We start from the raw sequence: 12,563 nt of genomic DNA on the forward strand, positions 1-12,563 counted from the left end.
CTTGAATGATCACCAGGGGCGCAGAACGATTGGCAGCCCCCGCCAACAGTCTTTGTTTTTTTGTTTAAAAAAAAATATTATTATTTATTTTTAGTGGGTTTTATAAGTCCGTGTAAATGTTCTCCGGTTTGTTTTATGTGGGGGGAGGTCGGAGGAAACTTTTTTTTCAGTTTCTTATTTTGCCGGAGACGCAATGTTTTCCGGGTCGTGTCTCCGGTCACTCTGTGGCCTATCATCGATGGAGCTGGAGGCTTCCTCGGACTGACCTTGGGCCCCACCGTGGGGCACGGACTTAACATCGGAGCCTGGGATCGCTCCAACCGCGTGGCCTGCAGACTTACCGTAGCTTCACAGTCGGGATGGGCTTGTCCAGCCCCGAAGCGGGGTTCGATCGCCCGGCACGGGGGAGCTGGATCGCCCCGTCGCAGAGGGCCCAAAACACCGCCGGCTACGGGTGTCAAGATCGTCCCGTCTCGAGGCCCCCGACCGCAGAAGAGCAAAGGGAAGAGATTGAACACTTCGCTTTCCATCACAGTGAGGTATGTGGAGGAGTCACTGTGGTGGATGTTTATGTTAAAATGTGTTTTGTGTGTTCTGTTGCTTTTTATTTGTATGACTGACTTGGCAAATGAAATTCCTCGTATGTTGCAAAACATACTTGGCTAATAAAGTATTATTGTGGTTGTGATTGATTGATTGTGATTGTCATTCACTAACCTTTACCACTGTCTTTCAGCCAGCACCTCCAACACATGATTCAATCTATCCTGTTCTTCACCCAATCTTAAACGTTTTTTTATGCTCGCTTTGCCCTTTATCTTTCTTTTCACCTTTAAACTTATTTTATTTCTAGCTTGTCCAAGTTCTGGTAAAAGGTCATTGACTCTATTTTTCTTTCCACAATTGGTAAGTATTTCCAGAGATTTTACTTCAAATTTCCGGTATCAACAATGTCTCCTGCCCCATCCCCTTCAACCTCCAAATAGTCACTGAACCAGTGACCTGAGAAAGTCTAGGGTCACACTCAGAAATTATACATCTTGGCATACATTTTTGCATTTCTGCCAAAAAAAACTCACTGGATCAGGATCAGTGAATTGCACTAACCCCCATAAAGCAGGAGATTCCATCTCCTGATACAATGTATGACCCTGTTGACAATGTATTGACCCTGTTGTCAAGCGGGCATCTAGAAGGTGACAGCTGAATGATCAGCAAACTACTTCAGTTAAGTAGACCTCATCTGAATAAAATGAAGACAAACCCCAGGCAGTTATTCCAGTCTGTTGTACCTGATATTTCATGATATCCACATTATAGTAGGAAGAAGATGGATTCTGTTCAGCCAGTTTCTTGAGGTAGGCAGTGAGCGTTTGCATGTTCATCCAAAAGTCCTTTGTGTTGGAGTCGCACTGTGATGGATCACTGAGAGAAGAAAAATACAGCACTTTAGATAGGTCTGATCACCACAGGTATCTAGAGTAATTGTAGATATTGAAAAGATACCTGAGATGATGAAAAGACAAATAAGACAAAGGGGAGAAAGAATGGTGGTTTAACATAAAAATGATCCCAAAAACCACCTACAGATATGTGAAAAGTAAGAAGATGGGTGAGATCGGATTTGCAATCAAAAAAGTATGTGGAGAAGCAGAGTGCATAGATAAAACAGTCAAAACTGCTGTGCATCAGTCTTTATCAAGGAAGATGATAGCAAAATCTTGTAAAAGCACAGGCAAAATACATAATGGGGTGAAAACTCACAAACAGCTTCAGAAAGGCTTGATTTGCATAAAATGAATAAATAACTTGATTCAGAGAGGATGTATCTTGTGTTGCTGAGGGATGCTGGGATAGAGATTATAGCAGGGCTTACTTCTGGTAGATAGAAGCTCCATCAGAACAAAAGCACAATCTTTCATTCCTCTCCAGGAGGGCAGGCAGATGATTGGAGAAAGACAAATGCAACACACTTGTTCAATAAGGCGTGGAATGGCATTCCAGGCAACTGGAAGCTCATCAATTTAATCTCAATGATGCAAACAGTTTAGAAGTAATTATCTTGGAAAAGTCCAAGGCACTTGAAAAAGAACAAGTTAAGAAAGGATAATAAGTAATGATGTGTTAAAGATAAAGCATGTCCGACTGGACCTGACTGAATTTCTTGATAAAATAACAAAGAAGAATGTTGAGGTGAAGTAGTAGATGTTATCTCTATAGAGCTTCTGAAGGCATTTGGCAAAGCAACATAAAATGTGAAGTCCTTGGAATAGAGGAGTCAAGGGCAACTTGAATAAAAATGGGCTAAAGGACAGAAATCTGCAAATTGTAGTAAATTAATGATTTTACAGATTGGATAAAGACAGTGATGTTGTGCTGGAATTTAGAGATACTGCCCTTTTTACTTACGTATAAATGACATGAAATTATTAATTTGCAGACAAAACCAAACCTGGAGATGTGGTAAACAATGAGAAGCAGACTGTAAGTCCTCAGAATGGACAGAGAAGTATGAAGTGATTAAATTCATCAGGCAAAATGAGGAGAGACAGTATTGGTTTAATGGCACAGTTCTAAAATAATGCGGGAACAAGCGTATCTGGGTATAAATGTGCATAAATCTTTGCATAAGTCTGAAGAATGGTCTCGACCCGAAACGTCACCTATTCCTTCGCTCCATAGATGCTGCCTCACCCGCTGAGTTTCTCCAGCATTTTTATCTACCATAAATCTTTGACAAGGTGATCAGTTACATTGATTGGATCTGCGCTTTATAAGCAGAGGCTTGGGGTACAAAAGCATATAGGTTATGTTGAATCTTTATAAAACACTGATCATGCTATAAATGGAATACTAGGTCCAGGTCCAAGAGTGTGCGCATAAAAGATTTCCAGGAATGAAGGGTTTGGCCAGTTTGGGGGAAAATTGGATGAACTGGAAGTATTGGACTATGCACACCAGTGTAACTCAAATTGAAGTCTGTTCTCTACAATTAGACTATTGTATAACAAGCAATGATGATAATACAAAGTAATAAATAGGTGACATTGAAATTTCAAACTCAATTTTAATAAAAGCTGCAGAGAAGAAACCCAGTGAGTCTCCAGGATTTAGTTTGGTTCATAATTCAATGCAAGATCCTCCAATAATTTAGAATACCATCGTATACACAAGAATATTTAAAATTACATTTAATTTGGAATTAAAACAAATAAAAACTGCAGATAGTGGAAGTTTGAAATAAAAAGTAGTTGTTTCAGGTCAATAGAAGTACAAGGCACAAAGTGCTGGAGTAACTCAGCGAGTCAGGCAGCATCTCTAGAGAACAAGGATTGGTGACATTTCAGATCGGGACCCTTCTTCTGACTTTAGCAGGTGAGAATCTCCCAATTGAGCCAGGTTGGCACTTAATTTCACATGATCTAATTCTTATCCATAACAAACTGCATATAATAATCTGTTTACTCAACAGATGAAAATAAACTCCCATATTTTAATTTATTTTTCATTTCCAGGGCACACAGTATGAAGAGATTACCTATACACAAGCTGTGCATTTGGAAGAATTTGCTCAAATTTGCTGGTGTTCCGTATCCTGAAGCTTAGCACAGCGGGTGATGGATTGCTGGTAAAAACTTTAATTATGCCACTTGGAAAGGACATGGTCATATCCCCAGTGATTTTAACTATGCACCTGCAGAAGCACAAAATTAAACAGCAACTGATTTTACAGTTATCAAAGAATATTAAACATAATTTATTTTAAACAGAAACCAATCATTTAATTTCTAATAATTTAGGCTTTTAACTGGCATAATACATAGTGATACCGCACCGAAGACAGTGAGATCCATATCATAACTATTCACTCAGTAAATAAAATCCTCGCATTACCTTCATATCTCCCATCCAATATGTTATATTTGTGGTCAATAGTCCTTCAGTCAATCACTGCTGGAATAGCTTCCCTCTATCTAAATAACTCATGATTTAAAACAAAAGCACAAAGTGCTGGAGTAACTCAGCATGTCAAGTAGCATCTTTGGAGGACATGGATAGGTGACGTTTCGGGTCTGGACCCATCTTCAGACTCTGATCCCACCAAAACATTCTCGGGAAACGTCCTCCAGAGAAGCTGCCTGATCCGCTGAGTTATTCCAGCACTTTTTGTTTCTGTTTCGTAAACCAGTATCTGCAGCTCCTTGTGTCTAACTCATGATCTTCTCGTCCTTCATTAAGTTGCCTCTCAACCTCCTCGACTCCATGGAGAACAATCCTAGTTTCTTGATCCATTCTAGCAAATCTTTTTTGCTCGCTGTCTGGGATCTTTGCACCCTTCCTGACCACAATTGAACACAATATTCCACTTGTGACCCGATTACAGAACCAACTTTAATTCCTAGCTTTTGTACACACTGACAACTGGGAAGCAGCTGCTGAGGACCGGGGGAGGTGGTGAAAGGACCTCAAGGTGGGTATGATGCACCACAACAAAGCCCTGGTGGCTAGGCGTCAACAGCAACAGCAGCACACTCCCCAATCCAATGGCCAGAGACAACTTCACCTGTGGAAGCTATGGGAGGGTATGCTTGTGAAGGATAGGCCGAGTCAGACACAGCAGGAAATCCAACCAGAGACGAAACATTCCCTTCTCCAAGCAGGACAAAGTCAAAGTCACACCATCATCTCTCGCAGATGGGCGGATGGCAACTACTGTACACCATGCCTTTATTTATGAATCTCGTATACTTTAACTGTTCTCCCACTACATCCTGCCACATTCACAAGTTTATACACATGAATGCCAGTCAATCTTTGGCTTCCTTAACCCAAGAATATTTAAACCAAACAATGTTAATAGTTTCTAATCGCAAAGCACTCAGAAATAAAGGAATAAATAGACGTGCAAGAATGATAACAATTCAAGAATGCTGATCACAAAATAGGTAGGCTCAGTTTAAGAATAGAAAGAACAAAGAGACAAAGATAAGAGTGCAGGATTGGCGAGACACAAAGTTCAAAAAGATAGAGAAGGACCAAATTAACTGTGCAGACAAGTTAGCCAAGAGGTAAACAGATCATGTAACATCACTAAAAATAATTGGGGTTCTTGTGCTCTTCAACCTCTCGTGTGCTTTTGACAGCAACAACCGTCCTCTCCTCCTCCAATACCTCAGATCCGTCATTCACTCAATGTGTTTACCCTTGTTTGAGATCCACCATGAAAACAGGCCCTTCAGCCAACAACGTCCATGCCGCCCATCGATCGCCTATTCACACTGGTTCTACTTTATCGCACGGTCACATCCATTCTCTGCACACTTGGGGCAATCTCTAGCTGCCAATTAACATAGAAACATAGAAAATAGGTGCAGGAGTAGGCCATTCGGCCCTTCGAGCCTGCACCGCCATTCAATATGATCATGGCTGATCATCCAACTCAGTATCCCGTACCTGCCATCTCTCCATACCCCCTGCTCCCTTTAGCCACAAGGGCCACATCTAACTCCCTCTTAAATATAGCCAATGAACTGGCCTCAACTACCATATAACCATATAACAATTACAGCACGGAAACAGGCCATCTCGACCCTTCTAGTCCGTGCCGAACACATAATCTCCCCTAGTCCCATATACCTGCACTCAGACCATAACCCTCCATTCCTTTCCCATCCATATAACTATCCAATTTATTTTTAAATGATAAAAACGAACCTGCCTCCACCACCTTCACTGGAAGCTCATTCCACACAGCTACCACTCTCTGAGTAAAGAAGTTCCCCCTCATGTTACCCCTAAACTTCAGTCCCTTAATTCTCAAGTCATGTCCCCTTGTTTGAATCTTCCCTACTCTCAGTGGGAAAAGCTTTTCCACGTCAACTCTGTCTATCCCTCTCATCATTTTAAAAACCTCTATCAAGTCCCCCCTTAACCTTCTGCGCTCCAAAGAATAAAGCCCTAACTTGTTCAACCTTTCTCTGTAACTTAGTTGCTGAAACCCAGGCAACATTCTAGTAAATCTCCTCTGTACTCTCTCTATTTTGTTGACATCCTTCCTATAATTAGGCGACCAAAATTGTACACCATACTCCAGAATTGGCCTCACCAATGCCTTGTACAATTTTAACATTACATCCCAACTTCTATACTCAATGCTCTGATTTATAAAGGCCAGCACACCAAAAGCTTTCTTTACCACCCTATCTACATGAGATTCCACTTTCAGGGAACTGTGCACAGTTATTCCCAGATCCCTCTGTTCACCTACATTCTTCAATTCCCTACCATTTACCATGTACGTCCTATTTTGATTTGTCCTGCCAAGATGTAGCACCTCACACTTATCAGCATTAAACTCCATCTGCCATCTTTCAGCCCACTCTTCCAACTGGCATAAATCTCTCTGTAGACTTTGAAACTCTACTTCATTACCCGCAACCCCACCTATCTTAGTATCATCTGCATACTTACTAATCCAATTTACCACGCCATCGTCCAGATCATTGATGTACATGACAAACAACAGTGGACCCAACACAGATCCCTGTGGCACCCCACTCGTCACTGGCCTCCAACCTGACAAACAACCATCCACCATTACTCTCTGGCATCTCCCATTCAGCCACTGTTGAATCCATCTTGCTACTCCACCATTAACTACTTTCTGTGGCAGAGAATTCCACAGATTCACCACTCTCTGTGTGAAAAATGTTTTCTCATCTCGGTCCTAAAAGATTTCCCCCTTATCCTTAAACTGTGACCCCTTGTTCTGGACTTCCCCAACATCGGGAACAATCTTCCTGCATCTCGCCTGTCCAACCCCTTAAGAATTTTGTAAGTTTCTATAAGATCCCCCCTCAATCTTCTAAATGCGAGCCGAGTCTATCCAGTCTTTCTTCATATGAAAGTCCTGACATCCCACGAATCAGTCTGGTGAACCTTCTCTGTACTCCCTCTATGGCAATTAACTCTAATTAACCTACAAACGCACATGTCTTTGTGATGTGGGAGGAAACTGGAGCACCCAGCGGAAACCCATGCAACCACAGGGAGAACTTGCAGACTCCACACAGACATCACCTAATGTAAGAATCGAACCTGGGTCTCTGGCACTGTGAGGCAACAATGCTACCAGCTGCGCCAGTTGTTGGACCACTCTATTGCATCGAGTTCTGGTTACCATTTTACAGGAAAGATGTAATTACAGTGGGAAGTGCAGAGGAGGTTTACTATGTTGTTGCCTGACTGTAAAAGGGCAGCTATGGGGAAATATTGAATACGGGGTTAGAGTTGCTTTTTTTGGAGCAATGAAGGATGAGAGGTCTAATTAAGATGAATAAAATTGTGAGGGGATTATTTCTCTTAGTAGCAGGGCCAGAAGCTAGTGAGAAGAGATTGAACTAAATTAGAGAAATAATTTAAGGAGATTAGACAGGAAATTATGAAAGGTTTTCTACACCTTTTGGTTGTAAATTCACTGGGACGTATACATGAAAAATTATGTGAGGCCAGGGAGCAAGTGTTGAAAAATGGGTTAGGCCGAGTAATTTTTTCTTGATTAGTAAAGCTGATTAGCCTTGACCAACCACAGATATGTAAAGGTCTTCTTCTGTATGATACATTTTCTGATTCCTAATCTTCAAATACTATTCTCACCTTTTTATCATCATATTGCTCTATGGTAACTTCATGTGAATATTGAAGTCAATGTACACATGTATACCATTGCAAACTGGTTATTACTCTGCCTCCACTCTCTGCCAGACCACTTGTGTGCAATTTCCTTAAGCAAAACATTACAATGACCTAATATTTAATGTGCCAACAAATGAGCCACTGCTGATCATAGTCTCTATCACTGTCTTGAGCCCAAACATATTTAGCCGATGCTGCCATACTCAATTGAGATAGTGTTCCTGTATCATCAACACTATCTTCCCAATTAGATATTAAATTGTAGTTTTATCTAATCCTGCAGATGGGCAGAAAAGATCTCAAAAACAGTATTTCAAAGACGAACCGAGGCGTTAGCCCTTCGTGCTTTGGTTAATATTTACCCTTCCTTGCCTTTAATGTGAGCTGAATGAACACAAATTGGCTGCATCATTTCTTAAATAAGAACATTGTCTCATTCCAAAAAATATTGATTTTTCTATAAAACACTTCTCTAACATCCCGTGACTGTGAAAGGTGCAACATAAAATATTTTTGTGAGCCATCTTCGTTAGTTTTCATTAAGAATTTCATGCCCTGTCTTCTGCTCCATCCCTTTCCTGCAACATCTCAAACTGAGATAGCCCATTCACATCTACTCAGCCCTGAACTGTGGTTCCAGGCCCATTCTAAGAACCATGTAATTCCACTACCATTATGTCACCTTCCTTCACCATTACCTGAAGGTCACCTGCTTCAATACCTTTTGATACTCCAACACCTTCTTAGGCACCCTCTAGGTAGCCGGTTCGAATCTCGCTTGGAGTGCATACTGTCGTTGTGTCCTTGGGCAAGACACTTCACCCACCTTTGCCTGTGTGTGAATGTGTGTGAATGTGTGTGAGTGATTGGTGGTGGTCGGAGGGGCCGTAGACGCAGATTGGCAGCCACGCTTCCGTCAGTCTGCCCCAGGGCAGCTGTGGCTACAGAAGTAGCTTACCACCACCGAGTGTGATTGAGGAGTGAATGAATAATGCGATGTAAAGCGCCTTGAGTATTAGAAAGGCGCTATATAAATCCCATCCATTATTATTATTATTATAAAGCTTAGATTATTTAAAGTTCATATAATCTACTTACTCCTATTTACATATCATCTCCCCTCACTAATGCATGTCAGTTCACTTTGTTCCTCTTATCTCAGCTTCAAAAGTCTTATCCTTTCTCTAAATCTTTGGATGGCTTGCCTCACCTTACATCTTAAACCTGTATTATAATGACTGATGCTGAGACATTGGTGCATCAGATCTACTTAAGGAAATATGCATCAAAATAGGATCAAAATATTTCCACCAGATTTAGTGGACTACAAAGATAGAGCTATGAATTAAAAAAAATTATTGCGGGACTTGCTTTGAACAAAATGTTCATATCAGCAACACAAAACTGGCAAATGTTTAGTTATTTTCTCCTATAATGAAAATAGAAAATGCTGCAAACATAAATAAGTCCGGCAGAATCGGTGGAAGGAGTAACAGTGTTAACATTTCAAGTTGAAGAACGTTCATCAGAAAGAGAGAAAACAAGTTAATTTTAAATTGCAGAAAAAGTGGGCAGCAAAGAATAAGATAAAGGCAAGTTCTCTGAAAGATAAGGCCAGGGTTGCTGTGGGGATAGGGGATAGATCGAGTCATTCTGTTGATAGGTTAATTGCGGCATTTGGTGAATGAGAGAGCATAAACAAAGAATGTAAAAACCTCAAAATGGAGAGCTGTAGGAAATGCCTAACAGATCAAGTGGTTCTATTGGAGTGAGAAAACAGGTAATATGACAACAGAACTTTTATTCAACTGTATTTTGCACCTTGTACAGTATCCCTATCAGAGGTATTTTCTTTATTCTATCTATTCCTTCTCTGCAACTTAAAATTAACCTGTGCTCTCTTTCCCAATTCTCTAACCTGAATTATTAACGTCATTGGTCATTTCACAGCCTGACTATGAGTATTTTGATATTTTCTAATTTTATAACAGATTTCCAACATTTGCATATCTTTAAAATAATTATTTATTTCACTTTGCACAAAGAGGTTTGTCCCCAATTTTCTTCCCCTTCCATCTGATAAAAACAGTGTGCTGGTGTAACTCAGCTGGTCAGGTAGCATCTATGGAGGTAATGGCTAGATGACATTTCAGATATGTAGAGAAGAGTAGACTGGGCAACTGTATCTCCGAACACCTGCGTTCGGCCCGCCAAGGACTGCTGGATGTCCCGCTCGCTACTCATTTGCTCCTTGCGCAGATCAAGTCCTTGGCCTCACTACCAATATGGAGGCTGGCTTCCAACGTGCCCTGAAAACTGGTGTTGCTCTCATTGATCTGTCATCAGTTTATGACACCGTGTGGAGACATGGTCTGTTGCTGAAAGCTTCCGGAATCTTGAAGTACCAAACCACCATGTGTGCCCTCGCATCCATCCTCAGCAACCGTAGATTTAGTGTCTCGCTTGGGAACCACACCAGCTCTGTCAGGACCTTGAATGATGGTCTCCCCCAGGGCTCTGTCCTAGCTCCCCTACTCTTCAACATTTATGTGAGTGACATGCCAACTACCTCGTCCAGGAAGTTTGCGTATGCAGATGACCTTGCCCTTGCCTACCAGGGAGCTGCCCTTGAGGATTACAGCAGAGTGCTCACCCAAGACTTGAAGGGGATGGAGGAGTACTTCACCTTCTGGCGACTTCACCCCACCCTATCTAAGACAACTGTCACTGCCTTTCATCTCAGCAATCGGCTCGCCAATGCAAAGCACCGAGTATCCTTTTGTGGTAAACCGGTGAAGGATGAAGAATTCCCCAAGTACCTCGGAGTCAACCTGGATCATACCCTCACCTATCGTGAACACCTGAAGAATGTGGCTGATAAACTGAAAGCCAGAGTCAACATCATCAGGAAACTTGCAGTCAACAGCTGGGGATCCAATGCACACATCCTCCGTACCGCAAGCTTAGCCCTAGTCTACTCAACAGCCGAGTTTTGCTGAACTACTTAGGCTAATAGCTGCCACACCAAACGAGTTGACACTGTCCTTAACTCTGCAATGCGGGTCATCACAGGGACGCTTAAGTCAACACCTTTGCAGTGGCTCCCAGTCCTCTCTCATATCGCCCCTCTCAGCATACGCAGAAGGGAGAGGATGTTGAAAGATTGGTGCCCCATCGAGGCTAACTCAGACCTTCCCATCCATGCTGATTTGAACAATCTGCCCAACATTCGCCTGAAGTCTCGCAAACCCTTCTGGTCTTCAGTGAAATCCCTGGAAGACTTTGACTCTAAGACTAAGTGGCACATAGCCTGGAAAGATGCCAACACCAACAACGGAGAGGCCATCACAGACCCCACAGTGAAACCACCAGGATTTGACCTCCATCACAAGCAATGGCTAACCCTGAACAGAATCCGCACCCTCCATGCAAGAACAGCCCATCACCTGCATGTGGGGGATGACAGACAGCCCTGCTTGCGACTGCGGACATCCAGACCAGACCGTCCCACACAGCGTGAATGACTGCCCACTGAGGCTTTTTCCCTGGAGGCATCAAAGCCATCCACCCAGTAACTGATGCTGTCCTGACCTGGATGTCTACTCCTAACATACAACTTAAGGCTATGCACGCCATACACAAGAAGTCCCTTTCTCATTCCCATACTGTCCTTTCTATTCTGGGCTGCCGCTGCCAGAGTTAGGCCACACATAAACTGGAGGAACACCAGCTCATATTCCATTTAGGAAGCTCACAACCCAACAGTTTGAACATTGAATTCTCTAATTTTAAGTAATACCTCCTCACCCTCTTTGTCTTTCCTACGCCTCTCCCCCTGCTGTGCACCCACTTCTCTCACTATCTTGCCCCTCTTTACCCCCCCACCCATATCCCCATCCAACTATATTTCTCCCTCTGGCTTCACATCTAACTCGTTTTCTTTCCTTATCTGACATCTTTTTCTCTCTTTCATCTCTCGCCTATGTCATTCACTCCACCCATCTGCCAATCACCCCTCCCCTTCATCACTTGCCAGGATTTGACCCACCCACACCTTTCTTATAGAAACATAGAAATTAGGTGCAGGAGTAGGCCATTCGGCCCTTCGAGCCTGCACCGCCATTCAATATGATCATGGCTGATCATCCAACTCAGTATCCCGTACCTGCCTTCTCTCCATACCCTCTGATCCCCTTAGCCACAAGGGCCACATCTAACTCCCTCTTAAATATAGCCAATGAACTGGCCTCGACTACCCTCTGTGGCAGAGAGTTCCAGAGATTCACCTCTCTCTGTGTGAAAAAAGTTCTTCTCATCTCGGTTTTAAAGGATTTCCCCCTTATCCTTAAGCTGTGACCCCTTGTCCTGGACTTCCCCAACATCGGGAGCAATCTTCCTGCATCTAGCCTGTCCAACCCCTTAAGAATTTTATAAGTTTCTATAAGATCCCCTCTCAATCTCCTAAATTCTAGAGAGTATAAACCAAGTCTATCCAGTCTTTCTTCATAAGACAGTCCTGACATCCCAGGAATCAGTCTGGTGAACCTTCTCTGCACTCCCTCTATGGCAATAATGTCCTTCCTCAGATTTGGAGACCAAAACTGTACGCAATACTCCAGGTGTGGTCTCACCAAGACCCTGTACAACTGCAGTAGAACCTCCCTGCTCCTATACTCAAATCCTTTTGCTATGAAAGCTAACATACCATTCGCTTTCTTCACTGCCTGCTGCACCTGCATGCCTACTTTCAATGACTGGTGTACCATGACACCCAGGTCTCGCTGCATCTCCCCTTTTCCTAATCGGCCTATAGGTTTCACCCTCCTCCTACAATCAATCTGAAGAAGTTGTCCCGACCCCGAAACATC

General features: G+C 42.6%; 1 protein-coding gene across 5 annotated transcripts in view; it reads right to left on the reverse strand.

Moving 5' to 3' along the window:
• The window catches only part of fcho2 (FCH and mu domain containing endocytic adaptor 2), a 159,854-nt gene that overhangs the window by 12,366 nt on the left and 134,925 nt on the right, over window positions 1-12,563 (reverse strand). For all 5 annotated transcript variants that reach the window (XM_033018685.1, XM_033018684.1, XM_033018686.1 and 2 more), the window contains 2 exons: window positions 3,539-3,694; window positions 1,293-1,425 (listed from right to left, as the gene is read on the reverse strand). In XM_033018685.1, the coding sequence (XP_032874576.1) occupies window positions 1,293-1,425; window positions 3,539-3,694 (289 nt within the window). The remainder of the gene's footprint in view (window positions 1-1,292; window positions 1,426-3,538; window positions 3,695-12,563) is intronic.

Source organism: Amblyraja radiata, chromosome 3, assembly GCF_010909765.2.
Source record: "Amblyraja radiata isolate CabotCenter1 chromosome 3, sAmbRad1.1.pri, whole genome shotgun sequence".
NCBI lineage: Eukaryota > Metazoa > Chordata > Chondrichthyes > Rajiformes > Rajidae > Amblyraja > Amblyraja radiata.